Source organism: Cyberlindnera jadinii (genome assembly GCF_001661405.1).
Source record: "Cyberlindnera jadinii NRRL Y-1542 unplaced genomic scaffold CYBJAscaffold_1, whole genome shotgun sequence".
NCBI lineage: Eukaryota > Fungi > Ascomycota > Saccharomycetes > Phaffomycetales > Wickerhamomycetaceae > Williopsis > Williopsis jadinii.
In genome coordinates, this window is record NW_017963652.1 from 676,237 (window position 1) to 695,082 (window position 18,846).

At 48.1% G+C, this 18,846-nt stretch overlaps 8 protein-coding genes across 8 annotated transcripts in view; 3 read left to right on the forward strand and 5 right to left on the reverse strand.

Moving 5' to 3' along the window:
- Positions 1-16: 16 nt before the first annotated feature.
- ALG6 (dolichyl-P-Glc:Man(9)GlcNAc(2)-PP-dolichol alpha-1,3-glucosyltransferase) lies at positions 17-1,648 on the reverse strand (the record flags this gene model as incomplete). Its single annotated transcript, XM_020216769.1, has 1 exon — positions 17-1,648. One exon carries the CDS (start codon positions 1,646-1,648, stop codon positions 17-19), a length of 1,632 nt encoding a protein of 543 aa, XP_020073043.1.
- Positions 1,649-4,536: 2,888 nt separating this feature from the next.
- On the reverse strand, positions 4,537-7,256 carry PHO91 (Pho91p). The gene has a single exon (XM_020214013.1). It carries the CDS (start codon positions 7,090-7,092, stop codon positions 4,627-4,629), a length of 2,466 nt encoding a protein of 821 aa, XP_020073044.1. The 5' UTR covers positions 7,093-7,256; the 3' UTR covers positions 4,537-4,626.
- Positions 7,257-7,499: 243 nt separating this feature from the next.
- On the forward strand, positions 7,500-8,748 carry CDC11 (septin CDC11; the record flags this gene model as incomplete). Its single annotated transcript, XM_020213244.1, has 1 exon — positions 7,500-8,748. The coding sequence occupies exon 1, from the start codon at positions 7,570-7,572 to the stop codon at positions 8,746-8,748; it is 1,179 nt and encodes a 392-aa protein (XP_020073045.1). The 5' UTR covers positions 7,500-7,569.
- Positions 8,749-8,994: 246 nt separating this feature from the next.
- MRP49 (mitochondrial 54S ribosomal protein mL61 MRP49) lies at positions 8,995-12,373 on the reverse strand. The gene is made up of 4 exons (XM_020217030.1): positions 12,144-12,373; positions 11,918-12,045; positions 11,743-11,843; positions 8,995-11,097 (listed from the first exon to the last, which is right to left on the reverse strand). Exons 1-4 carry the CDS (start codon positions 12,296-12,298, stop codon positions 9,310-9,312), a joined length of 2,172 nt encoding a protein of 723 aa, XP_020073046.1. The 5' UTR covers positions 12,299-12,373; the 3' UTR covers positions 8,995-9,309.
- Positions 12,374-13,618: 1,245 nt separating this feature from the next.
- KKQ8 (putative serine/threonine protein kinase KKQ8) lies at positions 13,619-14,783 on the forward strand (the record flags this gene model as incomplete). The annotated part of the gene is made up of 1 exon (XM_020213114.1): positions 13,619-14,783. A coding segment is annotated over exon 1 (1,128 nt), but the record flags the coding sequence as incomplete, so codon positions are not given.
- Positions 14,784-15,393: 610 nt separating this feature from the next.
- TPK3 (cAMP-dependent protein kinase catalytic subunit TPK3) lies at positions 15,394-16,416 on the reverse strand (the record flags this gene model as incomplete). The annotated part of the gene is made up of 1 exon (XM_020212358.1): positions 15,394-16,416. The coding sequence occupies one exon, from the start codon at positions 16,414-16,416 to the stop codon at positions 15,394-15,396; it is 1,023 nt and encodes a 340-aa protein (XP_020073048.1).
- A 284-nt stretch (positions 16,417-16,700) lies between these two features.
- CYBJADRAFT_5839 (uncharacterized protein) lies at positions 16,701-17,239 on the reverse strand. Its single transcript, XM_020217794.1, has one exon. The coding sequence runs from the start codon at positions 17,165-17,167 to the stop codon at positions 16,808-16,810; it is 360 nt and encodes a 119-aa protein (XP_020073049.1). The 5' UTR covers positions 17,168-17,239; the 3' UTR covers positions 16,701-16,807.
- A 708-nt stretch (positions 17,240-17,947) lies between these two features.
- Positions 17,948-18,846, forward strand: part of CYBJADRAFT_187741 (J domain-containing protein) — a gene marked incomplete at its 5' end in the record, with an annotated part of 2,737 nt that continues 1,838 nt past the window's right edge. The window contains one exon of the mRNA XM_020217275.1: positions 17,948-18,831. Coding sequence (XP_020073050.1) covers positions 17,948-18,831 — 884 coding nt within the window. The remainder of the gene's footprint in view (positions 18,832-18,846) is intronic.

The following is an 18,846-nucleotide window of genomic DNA, read 5'->3' on the forward strand; positions in this document are numbered from 1 at the left end:
TGCTATGATTTCCATGTTAGAATGCGAGGATAAATAACTTGTAGTAACACCATAGCCATGTCAGTACAAAACATCCAAAAGAAACAGCGACGTTGGCCAATACCCATAGATCTGGGTATCTTGCTGGAGGCTGGATGTAGAGATCGGCGAAACTCACAAGGGCAATGGCGATGTAACTTGAGAGAATGATGATTCTCCAGAGGATGCCGTCTGGTAAACCATGGCGCTTCTTTGCCTGCTGTACGAGCGAGATTGAAGGACCAGGTGTAAGGACCTTAGGCAAGAATGTTGGCGTGATGAAGCTGAGATTTCCCATCAACCAATTGGACAATAGCATCAGACAGCAGTACTGTAATAACAATCCGTCACGTTTCAGCAATGGCCACATAGAGAAAAGCGCAACGTTATTGATCCATGAGATAATGGCCATGTCGTTTGTATCATTTGTAGAGTACAGGAGTGTGATAGGCAACAGTGGAACCAAAATGGTCTTCTCATGAACTTGGAATGAGAAGAGGTAGAACGACATTGAGCAAACTGCAAGTGCCCATGGGAGCAGATTCTTTCTTGGTTTGAAGAAGATCAGAATAGCAGCTGGTAGGAATCCCACCAGTGTTAAAATCAGTGAATAAGACTGCAATTGCTCCTGTGAGAAGAGTGTACGGTACTTGATAAAGATGTTAGAGAAACACCAGAAATTGGCAACTTTATCTTCAAAAATACCACGAGCAAATGGAAACAATCTATGGATGCACTGCTTTAGGTTCTCCAGGCCACCGAATAGGACCAGTGGGCCAAAAAGTAGTACAAATGTAATGACCGTTGCAGTGCCGATTAAAAACAGTCTGAATGGATTCAATCTCTTGGATAGTGGTAAGCCTGGGGTTTGTAAGTCAACGCATCTTCCAAGCAGGTAGAAGAAGAAAATTGGTGCATAGTACAATGCCATCTGCTTGAACCCTAAGGACAGCACGAAGAAGACACATGCAAGCATATAGTTCTCATACAACAGGTGCACGATCGATAGCAGAGTGAGTCCGAGCATCACAGAGTTGAATTGGAAATGACCATGATCGATGATCATCAACGCTGGCTGGAACAAGATACAAGATGCCACAATGGTCTGGTCAATTGGCGAGTGCTTTATAGCCTTACCGTTCCATTTGGTGTAACGAAACACACCAGGTACGTAAATAGCGACCTCGCTGACCAATGCTGAGAATCTCATGAAAGATTTCAGCGTTTCGGTCTCCAGTCCACGGCTCACATCCAGTGCAAACCAAGCTGGGTCCACCAAGCTACCCAGCTTACCGAAAAACCAAGAGTGGTACGCCGTGAGTGGTGGATAGTCCAACCCCCAGTACTGTAGATCATACCAGTACCAGTCCTTCATTGGCAGATGCTGGGTAATCTCCATCCAATGCCTCTGTGCCTCGAAATCACCATACATCGGAGGCGTCCCAGCACCTGAGTAGCTTCCAAACCCGATGGCTGAGCGCACAATTATGGCAAAGATCACAACAGTGTACCGAGCAGCCCATTGGTTCTGTGCTCTTTTGAAAGGCGACAGGAAGTCATACAGGGCAGAGCCGTAAAACAACAGTGAATCGTCTGGCTTGGAGCGAGACGATTTCTTCTTGGTAGCCATTTCTTTCTCTCTTCCGCGCTCTGCACTGGTTACAGCTGGTGGAGTTCTCTTCTTCTCCCGTCCGCTCGCACTGTTCCTCAACATGGTGATGTTTGTTGATTTTTTTTGGCGCCCATCGTCCCGCCCAGAAAACGTAAACAAACAAGTACTAAGGACAGTTTATAACAACAACAGACAGCGCGGTTCAGAGAAGGCAACGGGCGGTTGTTGAACGATGAGCAACAGCAGACAGAGAAGGAAAGATATCGACCGTTGGGGATCTGATTCGGAGTCTGACGAGGAGAAACAAGGTCTTGAGCGCCCTGGCGGTGACGACGCTGATGGTGGTGATGTTGGCGGCGATGACGTTGAAAGTGGTGGCACTGCGGTGGACGAAGCACCCGTCCCACCTCATGAGAATGCGGATATCCAAGACTTGAGAGAACTGGCGAGACAGAAGTACCTGGACAAGCGTGAGGAGGAGCAGTTTGCGCTTCTTGAAAGGGAGGTTGAAGGACTGGAAGAAGATGCTAAGCGCTACGGATGGGACAACCTCACGAGACGGGAACAGGAGGAGATTCATCATAAACGTGAAGTACTCCAACTGATGAGGGAGAAACGAGGCGCTGATGTTGGAGGTTATGCCCTACCTGAAGAGTCGCTGGATAGGAAGAGGAAAGAGGATGCGCTGTACTCGAAACATAAGGACTCTGGTGCAATACCTGAAACTGGTCGTTGGGAACAGCAGCAGGTTGCAAAGAGAGCCAAGATATCGCACCCAGACGAGATATCTGCTCCAAATCAAGACCAGTATGAATATGTGTTTGATGACGATCACAACATTGACTTTTTGCTTGATACCGTGGACGAAGGCCCTCAGCTTACTCAAGAACAAGAGGCGTTGAAGAGACGCATAGAAGAAGAGGAACAGAGGATCAAGACCATTGATGAGGTAAGGAAGTCCTTACCTGTGTACAAATATAGATCGCAGCTGCTGGAGGCCATCAGGGAACATAATGTTCTGATCATTGTTGGTGAAACCGGTTCTGGAAAGACTACACAACTACCTCAATACCTCTTTGAAGATGGCTACACTGTGAATGGTATGAAGGTTGCATGCACTCAACCACGTCGTGTTGCTGCGATGTCCGTGGCTGCCAGAGTCGCTGATGAAATGGGTGTAAGGCTTGGACAAGAGGTTGGTTACTCCATTAGATTTGAAGATAACACAAGCGAAAAGACCGTTGTTAAGTACATGACCGACGGTATGCTCTTGAGAGAGTTTATGACCGATCCTGAACTGAGTGGATACTCTGCATTGATGATTGATGAAGCACATGAAAGAACCCTGAGCACTGATATCCTCTTTGGATTGGTCAAAGACATTTCGAAATACAGGCCCGGTTTGAAACTGCTCATATCTTCTGCAACCATGAACGCTGAGAAATTCAGTGATTTCTTTGACGGTGCACCAATATTCAACATTCCAGGTCGTCGTTTCCCTGTCGATATTCACTATACCAAACAACCAGAGGCTAACTATTTGCATGCTGCAACAACAACTGTATTTCAAATCCACACATCTCAAGGACCAGGTGATATCCTGGTCTTCCTGACAGGTCAAGATGAAATTGAAACAATGGCTGAGAATTTAAATGCCACTTGTCAGAAACTGGGGTCCAGGATAAAAGAAATGATCGTCTGCCCAATATATGCTAACCTACCGTCGGATATGCAACAAAAGATCTTTGAACCAACGCCAAAGGGTGCTAGAAAAGTTGTTCTAGCAACAAACATTGCAGAGACGTCTCTTACCATAGATGGAATTGTCTACGTTATCGATGCCGGCTTCGTTAAGGAGAATGTATATAACCCTTCAACTGGTATGGAGAGCTTAGTTGTCGTTCCCTGCTCAAGGGCTTCAGCAGACCAGAGAGCTGGTAGAGCTGGTAGAGTTGGACCAGGTAAGTGTTTCCGGCTGTACACGAAATGGGCTTACTTTCATGAACTGCCTGCTAATCCGACACCTGAGATATTGAGATCGAATCTGGCTAGTGTTGTTTTGCTGCTTTTGTCACTTGGGATAAACGATTTGATAAATTTTGACTTTATGGATCCTCCAGCCAGTGAGACTCTTATCAAATCCTTGGAACTACTGTATGCTTTGGGTGCACTTAACTCGAAAGGTCAACTGACTCTTATCGGAAGGCAAATGGCTGAATTCCCAACAAACCCAATGCTTGCAAAAGTTGTTCTGTCAAGTGGTGAGTTTAACTGTACGGACGAAATCTTAACAATTGTGTCCATGCTTGATGAATCTGCTGCATTGTTCTACAGACCTAAGGAAAAGAAGATGTTAGCAGACTCTGCGAGAGATTCTTTTAAACAGTCAAGTGATCACCTGACTCTGCTCGAAATCTTCAACAGATGGGCTGAGAGTGACTATTCACTGCAATGGTGTCGTGATAATTTCATTCAGCATAAAACCCTTGCGAGAGCTAGAAACGTTCGTGATCAACTCGAAAGGCTCTGTGATAGATTGGAAACACTGATCAAATCCAAAGGAAACGAAGCAGAAAAGGATCCTCAAAAGCTAACGTTGAATATTGAAAAGGCCATTGCATCGGGGTACTTCCCCAACGCTGCACGTCTATCAAAGACAGGCGATGGCTACCGTTCCCTCAAGAAGAACCAAACAGTGTACATTCATCCTTCATCTGTGCTCTACAAGACTAAACCTCCTCCAAAGATGGTTATATATAACGAGTTGGTCCTCACTTCAAAGGAATTCATGAGGAACGTGATGCCCGTCCAAGAACAATGGCTTGCCGAGCTCGCTCCACATTTCTATGGTCAGAAGGATGAAATAGATCAGAGACGAAAGATGCCAAAGACTAGATAGGTATTTGAAACATGAAATGCACACATGTATTATAACTATTACTTTGTTTACTAACTGGCAACAGAATTTAACGATTCGCATGAGAAGAAGAGCTCTTTCACATCCCTGTTAATCTCATTAGAACGAATCCCACTGTAACCACAACAAGGTAGGCAAATATGGAACTAGGAACACCTCTGGAAATGAAGTTTCCCACAGTGAGATATCTTTCACCGAAATCATCCACCAATGAAATTGCTGTAACGTTAGGGAACCCTGAGGTTGGCAAACCCATGGCTGCTGAACAGAGGAAAGCTGCACCCATGATCAACAAATTTGGATGTGGATCGTCCAACTTGGATCCAATCTCCGCAATCAAAGGAACAATGATTAACGCAGCCACGGTGTGAGAGACAAAAGTTGCAACGACAAGAATTAACGCACCGAACACCAATAGAATGGAGAACAGTGAGAACCCTTGGACGTTTCTCTGGATAGCTATGGCAATTGTTTCAAGCAACCCAGACGTTGAGACTGCTTTACCCAGGGCAATACCACCCATGGCTAGCACAACAATGGTCCATAGGAAGTTATTGAAGTCTTCAGCTGTAAGAATGCCAGTACCAAAGAACAAAATCATTGGAATGATTGAAATGATACCCATTTCACCAAACACCCCCTCAAGTTGGTGAGCCAAGCACCATAGAACTATGGTCAGCACCGTCACAAAGGTAATGTACCATTGCGTTCTGTTGAACTTATCGTCAACAGTTCTAATGCCTGCAATGGCAATTTTTTCTGATGATCTAAAGGTGACAATGAGAAAGGCCCAGATGATAACCAAAGAAATTAATGAAACTGGGATTGCAATAACAAACCATTGGCCCCAGGAAGGTTGTGGGTCCATCATCCCAATGGAGATGATATTTTGAGGAGACGCAATTGGAGATGCCATACCACCGATGTTTGAAGCCAATGCAATACCCAGGACCAGTTGTTTACCGAAGTATGATCCACGTGGTAAAGTTCTCAAGAGAGATTGAACGATGGAATAGCATAGCACTGGTGCTGCCACGTTTGAAACCCACATCGACACCACAAGTGCCACGGTCATGATTGTGAAAAGGATAACTTTCGGATTGGTACCAGCTTTTGAAAGAATCCAAGTGGATACCATTTTGGCAATGTTGTACTTAGAGAGTGCTGCGGCCAGTGTGAATCCACCGAGTAAGAGCATTATAACAGAAGACCACATTGCCGACAGGATGAACTTTGACGAGTTAACAGGGTCCATTCTATCCCCAGAGTCATCTTTCAAGACTCCAAGAACGACAATCAAGAGTGGAACCAATAACGATGTTGCAAACAATGGGATTGCCTCAGTGGCCCATAACAGCGATGAGCAAACCAGAAGGGCAAAGCAATTCTTCTGCTCAATCTGTTCAAAAGGTGAGACGATTAACAGCACCACAGTTATGATAAAGATTGCGATCAGTGTTAAAGTATTGGTCTTTAAAACGTTGTCCTCGGCTTGTTCGTCTTCTTCACCAACCAATATTTCCTTTGATCCAGGACCAGAACCTTTCTTCTTCGCCAAGGTTGCAGTCTGGGCCCTTCTTTCCAATCCAATCATATCTTTCCAGACAGTGTTACGTTCCCAGACGACATGTTCTCTGAGATGCAATCTTAGCTCGGATTTGGCCATCTCTATAGACCCGTTCGTTGATAAGGATGCATAGATTTCAATTACTGATTCTAATCTCTCTGTCAGCAACTTCTCAGTGGAGGCACTGAAGGCATATGACTCCTTCACCAGTTTCTCCAAGTACTCATCTTTCAACTTGGTGTTGACAGTCTTGTCAAACTTCTTCAATATCTTAGTGAACCCGGTCTTGTTGAGCTCGATGTACGATCTCAGCTCCGACAAGAGCGTGAACAGAGCTATGGATCTTCTCTTCAGAGTGATTCTGATATCAGCCAGGACGTTGAACGGGTCTCTAGTAGGCATGTTATCGTATTCGCTGTCCCAAAACTCGGGTGTCCGTGAACGTACGAGCCCCTCGTTTCTTCTAAGTCTCTGGTCCAGCTCCAAGGAGCCCTGTCGACCTCTAAAGCTCGTCACACCTTCACCGTCGTCTCCAGCACCGTCAGCAAGCTCGTCATCATCGTCATCGCTATCGTGTACAGGAGGCAACACGTTTGGAATGGATCGTGCCCTCTTCATCGAGTGGAATTGGGTGTCTGTCGACTCCACGGGTCTCAGGTTCTTCTCAAAGTCCTCGACATCGGTCAGAAGCAGCTCGTAGTCCTGGTAAGCAGACAGCTCCTTCTCTTTGTAGAACTTGTCAATCTTCTTCAACTCTGCATCCAAAGCAGCAACAAAGGTGCGGACAGCGTCTCTATCTTGAGCACCACGGTCTTGGGAAATGAGGTACGACGCTTCATTATCCAGTGCCGAGGTGGTTCCTCTCTGCAGCAACTCCCTCTCCAGGTTGTAGATCAGCTTCTTCAGGTTTGAATACGCCAGGTATCTTGATGACCACTCAGGAACAGCGTTGAACTGTAGCGAATGGGAGAACTTCATCTTTGTATCGCCGCTGAAATCTTCCTGCTGTGTATATACGCTCTCACGGTGTCTCCCACGGTATCTCTCACTGTGTGTCTATCGCTCTCTCGATCGTTTCCCCTGTGATTACGTCTCGCCGGCTGTGGTTGTAGTGCTGTGATGTGTTTCCCTGCTGGCTCAGCACCGCAGCGGTGGGAGAACTTCTCCTTGTGCTTATGTAATCGCCACGTGATGCCACACCCGGCTACAAAAGATCGGATTACGTAATCTTCCGAGACGCGTCAGGTTACCCTACCGCCTGCCCTTTTGGGAAAGCGTGGTTTTCCTTTGGTGTCCGGGTGCCCGTTTTTGGTGCTGTGCTGTGCTGTGCTTTGTTTTGTTTTGTTTCATCTCAACATTCCTGCTATAGGTGGCTTCAACAGTGAGCTTTCCGCTTTGTTCTGGCACACCGAGTGATAGTTTGGAAAGGCCATAGCAGCAGAGACATTGGCAAGAATGGCATCGGTGACATCAGCAGCGCTCAGAAAGAGAAAGACCCTGAAGAAGGGTATTCAGTTCACGCTCATGGTTGTGGGCCAATCAGGTAGTGGTAGATCTACGTTTATCAACTCGTTGTGTGGCCAGCAGGTTGTTGAGCCCTCGAGCACGATCCCGTTGGCAACTGATGACTCTGTGGAGAGAGACTTCCGGCTCAGGGAGGAGAACGTTGAGTTGGAGGACAATGAGGGTGTCAAGATCTCGCTCAGCATCATCGATACGCCAGGGTTTGGCGATTCGCTAGACAACTCGTCCAATTTCAACATTGTCACTGACTACTTGAAACATCAGTACGATGAGGTTCTGCTGGAGGAGTCGCGGGTGAGAAGAAACCCTCGTTTCAAGGACTCTAGGGTTCACGCGGTGATCTACTTTATAAACGCGACGGGCCATGGGTTGAAGGAGATTGACGTGGAGATGCTGAAGAGGTTGACCGGCCTGGTCAACATCATACCTGTGATCAGTAAAGCCGACGCTCTGACACGTGAGGAGTTGGCATTGAACAAGAAACTGATCCTTGAGGACCTGAAACACTACGGGATCGAATACTACTACTTCCCATACGACTTGGAAACCGACGATAACGAAACAGTCGACACGAACTCGTATTTGAGATCTTTGATCCCGTTCTCTGTAATTGGCTCAAACCAAGTGTTTGAAGTTGAAGGTGAACTGATTAGAGGAAGAAAATACCCATGGGGTTTCATCAACATTGAAGACCACGAACTGTCCGATTTCGTGATATTGAGGAATCTGTTACTCATCTCTCATCTCCAAGATCTCAAGGATTATACGCATGAAATATTGTACGAAAAGTACAGAACCGAGGCCCTGAGCGGCTCTGGTGGCTCACTGCCAGATCATCTCACGAGCCAGTTCAACGCTGAGCCTTCAATCAAGTCCCCACTGGTCAAACAAGACCCTGATGCGTCTTTGCAGTCTCCATCACTGAACAACGATACATACCTGGCCCGTGAAGAACAAATCAGACTAGAAGAAGAAAGATTGAAGGCGTTCGAAGAACGTGTTCAAAAGGACTTGCTACAGAAGAAGAAGGAACTGATGGAGAGAGAACGGGAACTGAGGGAAATCGAAGAGAGGCTAGAAAGAGAGGCTCGTATTAAGAGTGAGGATTGAACAACAACTGCTCCTCCCAATTCCTAAAAAAAGAATCACATGTTGATGAATAACCTCTTCATCTTATAAAAAGCACGTTATATTCACAATTGTAGCACCTTTTTGCCCTATAAAGCAGTTCATTGAAGAAAGTGTTGATGACGCCTATTTGGCGTTATGAGCCCTGCTGGCTTCTACGCCGAAGTTATAAAAGAACCGAAAGATCTAAAAAATTTTCAGCTATTCTTCACAACATCTTCAACAGCAAAAGAAACAGGCAAAGTAAGTGATTATCGTCGTAGGATGCCAATTGGTTTGTTTGTGCTTGATGATGAGTAACCAGATAGGGACAACTGAATCGAATTCGAATGTTAGAGAAAAGTCTCATGCTCAGTTTTAGTAGAACTTATAGCACCTCTGATTGAAAAGTTATAACAAGCTCAATTTGGCTGTCACGGGCAACGTCTACAGTGATGAGTAGTACTAACAATGGATAACAGGCGATATCTGCTAAGCTATGCTTTCTTCAATAAAAGATATATCATCACACAGATTCAACTGTAGATAACTGGTTAGTGAAGCTCATAATCCGACCCAGCCTTTGATGAGGTGAGCCAATGGGTTTATGGATGCCAGTATCACCATAAACGTACCGAAGAGCACGAAAGAAAGAGAACTCATTGCAGCAGCTCTCGGATCGATGGTCAACAAATGCGCAGTGGCAATGGCACCGCAATTAACACCAAGAGTAATGCCTCTTGTGACGTAGTCGTCGTCCCTGATGCGGAGGAATTTGAAGAACCATTGGCACGTTAGCGCACCAATGATTCCAGAAATCACCGTCGTGACAGCCATCAGTGGAATGGAACCATCCAATGCCTGCACAAATGGCGTCCCCAGGGCCAAGGTGACGGATCTGCCTGCGAAACCGATGGATCTCTGTGAAGATATTCCCAAATGATAGCACATTGGAGGATATACGAAGAAGCATCCAAACGTCATCAACAGAATTGGTGGTAACAGCGCAAGGAAATGACGCTTCAGGTCCATTCTATAGGTGTACATCGGCATGGAGAGCGACACGATGGAAACATCCATCAACGTTGCAAAGACGTCACCAGCTCCCGGTGGTGACGTGGAGTTTCGATGGTTGAACAGCCTCAGGTATGTCACGCCTGTCTTGTACTCCCTCAAGGAATCCAAGAAGTTCTGGCCCTTGATAATGGCAAAGATGAAGAAGAACAGCCACGACAATCCCACGGAGCACAGCACAGGGTGTAGGAATTTCCTGTACTTAGGAGGCGGCACCTTCAGCACGAACAAGAAGGTGAACACCGCAATCATCAGCTGTAAGGGCATCTCATAGCCAACAGCATAGTAGATGGGCAGTGACGTGATGAAGACACCAAAGTACACCAGAAGATCAAACCTCTTGTGGACAAACTGTGCAATCCACTCTCTTCTGGACAGCAGCGGAGTCGGTCTGCTCTGCTTCAACAGCGCTCTCTCACAGAACAACCGGTTCCAAGTCCCCTGAAGCCTTGTAAATGGATCGTATGAGTTGTGTAGGTGTCCCTTAGGCTTAGCAGCACGCCCAGGAACGCTTATCGTCTGGTTCTTCGCATTCGTCGTCAGGTGGATCTGGACTATCTCATCGCTGGCTCTCGCAGAAGCGATGTCGTTTGATGACGCCTCGTGCTCATCCCTGTATCTCATCTCGATGGAGTCCTCATCGCCTCGTGCAATCTCATCAGCAATCTCGTGGGGCACAGCTTCGAACGTCTTCATCCGCTGGAGTTGCAACGTTGCAAGCGAGCCTCTTCTCGACTCATACGACTCGTCGTCGGCGGCACCAGCCAGGCCAGACGAGCCCACGGCGGTACTGTCACCGTTCAGCATGGTGTTCCTGTTCAGGTCCCCTAGCTCTTCCGCCCGCGTCACGTCGGACTTGCGCTGCTGGCCCAGCACCTTCTGGAGCGCTATGGTGAAGTATGCCACCACCACGGTCTGCACTACATAGCCGATGACGAACACGGCAGCTATCGTCAGCGCTTCCTTAGCGCTGATCCAGTCGCTCAGCGGCAGCGTCACAAACGCCGGCGTGAAGAATATGTTGATCCACTTGAGACAGAAGTCCCCCGGGATCTTCACAAGGCCAATGATCCAGTTGGTCCTGTTCTTGCCCAGCGTCATCGTCGACACTATGAGCGCCAGGTATAGCACCAGCATGCACGTCACCGAGGCCGGGAAGTTGATGGTGGTCAAGATGATGATCTCGTTAACGCCGTAGAGGATCGCCAGCACAACGACGATGCCCGCGGGCACCTTCAGGTAGTTGTGTACGATGTGGTGCTTCGATAGCTTTATCCCCTGTTGCACACGGTGGCCTGGCTGTTAGTAATCTGTTGATGGCAGTGCTTTCCCCAGGCTCGACGGCTAAGCCCAGGAAACCGCGACGATAAGACGGTGACTTACGTCCAAAGACCCATGGAGCAGATCGCTGGTGAACGACGGCATGGTTTTCCAGCTTGGTTCTTTGAGAACGGTGGGCAACGGGTGGTGGAAACGGGCAGCGTGGGTCTCTTTTAAACTGCAAGGTGGCCAATGGCAGAGCAAACCCAGGTTCGCAGCTTGGGGCCTTTCTGACTGACACTGATGATCCAGCGTAGTTAAGCGTGCTTAGTGTGCGAGGTTGTTTAGGGCCGGCTGTCGGATGGATGGAGACGCTAGTGGTGTGCGGGTGTTTTGGTGTAAGGGTGCTTGTGTGTCTGGGTGTCTGGGTGTTTTGCCCTGTCTCTGTCACACTCGCCTTGGGCACAGTGTCCACTTGCTACTTTACAATGGCTACTGGCTGTTGAGCAATGGGAATGGTTCCCATTTCCACCTGATGTACAACGACGACTGTTTCTTCTGCTATGTACGAATCTCCAGATTGCATGTTTTTATATGTACAAGTTCCGACCGATGAGCTTCCAAGGAGCCCGGCGTGGGAATCTATAGCTGTGGAGTGTGGACGATCTCCTCTGCCGGAGTAGCGCCGGTCATCTTCACAAACAGTTTGAGGATCTCTGATGAGTGTTTGTGCTTGACGTCAACTTTCTTGACCTCGCCGTCCTCTGTGGTGAGTGTTAGTATAAGAACAAGACCTCTGTAGACGTGGGGATCATACAGTGAGAGCGTGTATACGTACTGAATTCGACTTTGAGCACCGCTGGTACCTGCTTAGCCTCTCCGGCTTCAGGCTCGACTCTGATGACCGTTATTGGGAGCGATGGGTTGAAGAACTGCACCCTCGGCAAGTTTTCTCTCCAGAATTTCCTAGTTTGCATGTCAGTACAACTGTGTTCCCGTCCTTGTGCCCACCCAGTCGTCATCTCAGAGATGCCTGGGATTGGTGTATCAGAGTATTAACTCACTTTGCGCCCAGATGGCCTCCAATGGATCTGTTCTTGAATACAAGCTCCACGGACTTCACCTCTTTAGGAACGAGTAGTGAACCAGCACCGCTGGACAACAGGTTCAAACGTTCAACGTGTCTTGAGAATCTTGATTTTGGTAATGCCTGGAACATCGTTTCGAAATACACACAGATAAGCACACAAGCACACACAAACACACAGGTTGATGGTATAAATGTGTCGTCGTCACTATCCAACAAAGCTCATTCGATGTGAAAACCAACGTCAAAAATCAAATTTTGAGTTTCCCTCAGCGCTGTAGAAAACCCCATATCCGAGGCCCTCTCACACGTGACCTCCTCCCCGTATTTCCCAAAACATCCAAACATTCGGAATTTACGCAGAATCCGCCACCCCCCCCCCTCGCCTCAGGACATCGCACAGAAGAAAAACCCCGTTGCGCGGAGGTGAAGACGTCATAGAAAAAAAAATTGGGGCCCAGCAGAGAGCTCTCGCAAAGAGGAAAATCCGCCTTTGCTGAGGCAAGTTCTGCAAAAGCTGATCGAAAGAACGTCTCCTTCTCCTGGTTTCCTGTGCAACTGTGTTGGCTATCAACCAAAGCATCGTCCAATTGACTATTTTTGGTGGCTAATCGCTTGATCTTAGCAGTCTCGGTGCTTCTATCTGTAATTGTATCTTTCAGTCGCCAGCCGGGAGGGAGAAAATAGAGGGGATCACGGGTCCAGAGAGCAGACATAGAAAGGGAGAGAAATGCGCAGGGCCAATAGCGTAAGCGCAGGGAATCCGGGGGCTGACGTGAGAAATGGCTCGCCATCTCAGCAGAACGTGACGAGGAAAACGCATTCACTGTCGCTGTCGTTGAAGAACCTGTTTGTGAAGGCGCCAAAGACGGAAGAGAACAAGGATAACATCCACAAGGTTGAAGAGCAGCAGCAGCAGCAGCAGCAACAACAACAAAGAGCAGACCCAGGCGGATTGAAAGTGGCACGCCAGAGATCAACAGTTAGTGCCACATCGCCAGTTAGTGCCACCACGTCGTGCTCCCCTGTGGGCAGAGACAGATCCATCTCGCCAACTGCACGGGTGTCGAGAAATACAAACGTCACACCAGGCTTAGACCCGAAGTCTGATTCCACCGTTGTTGATGATTTAGGATTCACAGCGGTAAGGGTCCCCAACATGATCCCATTGGCGGTTCCGGAACCAGCCTTCACTCCTGTGAAATCTACACTGAGCGCTACGTCTGTGACCTCAAGAAAGGGTTCTCAAGATCAGACGCTCTCCAGAAGAGCAAGCGTTAGAAGCAGCAGCAGACAGAGCAGCATCGTTCAAATCTCCGACGACGGTACAACGAAGATCTACGAAGACGGTTCGCACGAGCACGTTCTCAAGCCCATCAAGATCTTGGAAAAGATACCGCAGGGAAGCGGCATCCTCTCTGGATTTCTGAGAAGAAGCACTGCGAATGGTGATGATACCGCGTTCAGTGTGTTGCCAGAACAGAACAGAATGGACTTCCAGCGCCGGTTAAGCATTCAGAGTCGGAAAACGTTTGATGAAGAAGACGAGGATAGATCGTCCTCGTTTGGTGACGGGGAAGAGGACGATTCTGAAGAGACAGAGGACGACGACTATGAAGATGATGAGTTCAAAGAGCAGGCTGCCATTGGAGACGATCAGCTGAACTTGATCAACAAGCTAGTGGAGAAGATTAAAACTGATGACGTTGATTCCAGCTCTACAAACGCTACAAAGAGCTATAAATTGACGGAAAAGTACGGGAAGCCCCAAGGTATCATCGGTAAAGGTACCTACGGTATCGTCAAGCTGGTTTCCAAGGTTGACACGGCCTCAAAGAGGGAAATGTTCTACGCCGTTAAGGAACTTCGAAAGAGGGATAACGAAGATGTTCAACACTTTGCGACGAGATTGACGTCGGAGTTTGTCATCTCGAACTCTCTTCAGCATTTGAACATTGTCCGTACATTTGATTTGATGAAGAACTCGTCTGGTATCTACTCTGAAATCATGGAGTACTGTGCTGGAGGAGACCTCTATAACCTAATTTCCAAGACTAACAGGGAAGGTCTGCTTTCGCTTGAAGCAGATTGTTTCATGAAACAGGTTACAAATGGGCTTGACTATATGCATGCCCGTGGTGTTGCTCACTGTGATATCAAGCCGGAAAACATATTGTTGACCACGCAAGGTGTTGCAAAGATCTCCGACTTTGGAACAAGTGCAGTGTTCAGAACCGCATGGGAAAAGGAATGTCATTTCAGTCAAGGAGCATGTGGTAGTGAACCCTACGTTGCACCGGAGGAGTTTATCTGTAACGAGTACGATCCCCGTGCAGCCGATGTTTGGGCCCTTGGTGTATTGTACCTAACAATGGCAACTGGAACTTATCTCTGGCCTGTTGCCAAGTTGAGTGAACCTCTGTACGAGGACTACATCGAAACCAGACCTCAACAAGGGAAGCCTGGAACGTTTGTACCAATTGAAAGCATGAAAAGTGGTGCTTATTACAAATCCAGGAAGGCCACTGTTTATGGGATGTTGGATCCAAATCCTTCAACGAGATTAACCATTGAACAAGTGATGAAAAGCTCTTGGCTCCAGCAAGTTAGGCTCTGTGATGCAGCAAGAGATTTCAGCTGAATGTATGTGTGTATTCTGCCTTCTTTTCTCCTCCCCTCTGTTGTCTTTTAGGAACATTCAACCCGGTGTTGAACCTGGGAAGTTGTCATTGTTGTTCACTTCCATATTCATGTTCTTAATCGTTTTAATTACTAATGACACTTCCCATCAACGAGATCTACATGTAATTGGCTTAACCACTTGACTTGGGGACTGAGGTATAGACCAATTGGCGGTGATATCAAAGCAAGACGAAGTTCAAGTACAATATTATAGAACACACAACCAATAGGGAACCACATACATTCAAATGTATTGCTACGGTACATCTATGGAAACAGAAAGTGCTCTCCATCACCAAGTTTTATTCACCCGTGAAACAGTGGCATATGTCAAGCCCTGGACACAGAGATCTCTTGTCAATGATGACTTCTTCGGCACTCTTGGCATCCTGTATACAAGAGATGGATTAAAGATCCCAATATTGGAACACTATGACGTTCTACAGTGACACACAACTATACGAATTAAATTATCACAATGGCTTTATGTTGTTGTTTTCAAGAGATTCATGATCATATCGTTGTCAGCCAATGCCGACAACTATTCAAAAGTTTGGGAAGAGATGGCCGTACGTATCCGGGCCACCAACTCCATAGTTTGTATCCTCTTCTGGATATCTATCAAACTGTGATGTGTCACCGGTGTTTGGTTGAATTGGTGGTTCATACGGCGTTTCAATGTCTCTTGATAGTAATCTCTCCCAAACAACTTCTGAAAACCAAGGGTGTCTCTTCACATCCTCTGTGCCTCCTTGTAAATTACCCAACCGTTCACTCAAGTTCTTTGTTATCAGTCTTTTCAACAGATCAAGGGCATCTGGGTGTAGGAATTCAGGGTACTTAACGTTGCCGGCAAGGATATTTTCATACGTCTTCATAGGTGAAGAGTCATAAAAGGGGGTGTAGCCTGCCAACATTTCAAATATCAGGATTCCAAAGGACCACCAGTCCACAGACTTGTTATACGGTTTCGTAGCGACAACCTCCGGTGCTATGTAATCTGGCGTTCCACAGAGCGTATAGGTAACGTCTCTGACCTCTTTAGCAAAGCCAAAATCTGTGAGCTTTATATGGCCATTTCTATCCAGTAGGATGTTCTCAGGCTTCAAATCTCTGTAAATGATGGTGTGCTCGTGGAGGTACTCCAACGCAAGACACACCTCCGCGGCGTAGAACTTCGCCACAGGGTTTGGGAACCTTTGGGACTTCCTCAACAGCGTAAACAGCTCACCACCTTCGATGTAATCCATAATCATAAACAGCTGCTGGGAGTCCTGGAACGTGCCCCACATTCTGATGATGAAGGGGTGTTCCACCAGGGAAAGCATCCTTCTCTCGTCGTTCGTGTGTTCAACTTGTTTCATCTTCACAACCCTATCCTTTTTCAACACTTTCATCGCATAGAATCTGCCGTTGTGCGTTGAGCGCACCAGGTGGACTCGTCCAAAGGAGCCCGTTCCCAACGATCTCAGCACTTCGAAGTCTTTCAGCCCATACTTGCCCTTCGACACCGACGACTTTGCGGGCAGCTTGCTGATGCTCTGCGAGCTCGAGTTCCTCAGCGCCATCGACGCCATATCCAGCGTACGCTGTGTGCGCTCCTTCTCCTGCTGCTCTGTAGAGTGTGAAACCGTTTGCAGCGGGGGTGTCATCACTGGTGAATGCGTCACCTCGGGCACCAGCGACAGCAGCGGTAACCCTGAGACGTGTGTATTGTGAGCTGTGATCTGGCCTGGCGTCTCCATCGTTCCAAATTGACTAGATATTCAAGTGTATACGAGGGGTCCAGCGTGTGTGGGCGTCTGCCTGTGTCCACTAGGGCAACGGCCGCGGTGCTGAGTGTAGCGTGTGGGTACTATATGGGCCCTCTTAGCAACGAGACGGAGCGTATCGCTATGAGAGCAACAATACACACAGATGCAGAGACAGAAGCGGACGACGGTCACTTGTTAGCGTATATCAACGGCAGATGGCCTCCTCACGTGTCAATCTCGCCCTCTTGCAACAGCTCGACAGAAAGGTTTGCTCAGTTATGCCTCCTTCCACTGGGCTGTCAGCATTGCGAAGAGAACGAAGCAACGGCCAGGGAAAAGTTTTGGGAAGCAGCTGGGAAAACTCTAAGGCAGAAACCATAACGCGCACGCGCACACGCACACACGCACGAAAACTACGTCGGGTAACAAAACCCGTACATACGACTGTTGTTATGGCTATTATCCAGAGGGAGAGTACGGTGGAACAAAGACAGGCCGGTTGAGGGGGCAACGGGGCAACACAGGCCACTGGCTCAGCTGGGGACGCCCGATAGTACTGGGCCATCGCTGGTGAGCAGTCAATTCTGCAGTTTTGAACAGCCTGAACAGCCTGAACAGCCTGCCCAGGAGCAATCGGTACTAATTGTAGAGGGGAGAGGACACCAGCGAGTGGGAACGAGTGAGTGCGAGTGAGCGCGAGTGGGAGGTTGATTGCTTCTGCTACTTATGCCACATGTCTTGCGTGTGCCGTTGCAGTTTGCAGTTGCGCGCGCCGTGAGGTGACGGTGACGGTGACGGTGACGGCCGGGGAGGCCTTGGCTGGTGGAGGGAAAGGCACACAATGAGCGCTGGAATGAGCGTGTGGACAGGCGATTCGAGAGTACACTCAGCTGGGCCGCTGGTGGCTCGTTGGACGCTTTTGCCAACGGTGGTGGGATCTACGATCAACGCAGCTCTAATTGGCTGGTCCCCCCCCCGTCCGCGTACATTCTGCCTGTGGTGTGTGTATAGGCGAACCCAAAGAGTCTATGACGTTATACTGTGATGGGCGCAAGTGTGTGTACGTATCCGTGGATGGGAGCCCGGGCGGTGGTGTATGGATGGAGAGCCGGGGTGGAATGATTATGTAAGCAGCGTTGTGTGTACCGTGCTTACATAATCATTGTGGCCTGCTCGCAGTGCTTACATAATAGCACTGCTCACTCGACCAAAGCATCACAGGCACTTACAATGCCATACACACACGAAACAGAACCTGTGTGTGTGTGCTTCTCTGGTCTCACAGCCAACCTGAGCGTGTACAAGCGTTGTTGGAAGCGAAAGAGCTGTTGGAAAGCTGCCAAAGATGAATGAGCCAACTACATCTGCTACCCATTATGAGATCCTCGGGGTTGATAGGAATGCCACGGAAGCAGAGATCAAAAAGGCCTTCAAGAGGTGTGCTTTGAAGTGCCATCCAGATAAGAACAAGTCTTCCAGTGCACATGAGCTGTTTAAGAAAGCGGTGGAGGCCCACTCGGTTTTGACGGACGGCAGGAAACGTACCAAGTACGACAGTGAGCTCGAGACGACGATGAATGTCAACAGGCCTGGGCCGTCTGGTTCAAGATCAACAACATCAGCGACAACGTCAGCGACAAGCTCTCCTTCCAACGTGCCAAGGCATGATCCTTTCTCCAGACCTGAAAGTAGAACCCACCAACAGTCACACTATGACGGTTCGTCGTCAAATGATCACGGACACTCACGGTTCTCCACGTCCCATAGCTTTGACCCAAGTACACGGTTCACCAAGACCTCCACAGCGTCATACTTTTACTCAGACACGGGTAATAGCCGTGGTGGGCTATCCACGGCTCACTTGCACACCCAAACAAGAAAAAGGCAAACTGACACTGACGCTGACACAGCTCATTCAACGACGTATACTTTTGCATTTGGAGGACCCTCCACTGGCGCAGCTACTGAGAGAGCGTATACGTCCACTCAGCCGTCGCAAGACAATGAATATATGAGAGCTTATCCCTCGTGGGAACGACAGAACATGAGTTTCAAAAATGGTGAATGGGGCTCATCATCTGCGTCGGCTCCAGGTGACTCCAAGCAGCATCAACAGAGTGAGGAATTGAAATCTTCCAAGAGGAAACGTGCTGAAAGCTCTTATATGACGGATACAAGAGCACAAAAGGGAACACCAAGTGCTCAAGCAAACGTTCCACCACAACATGTGTACGAATTCGCTCA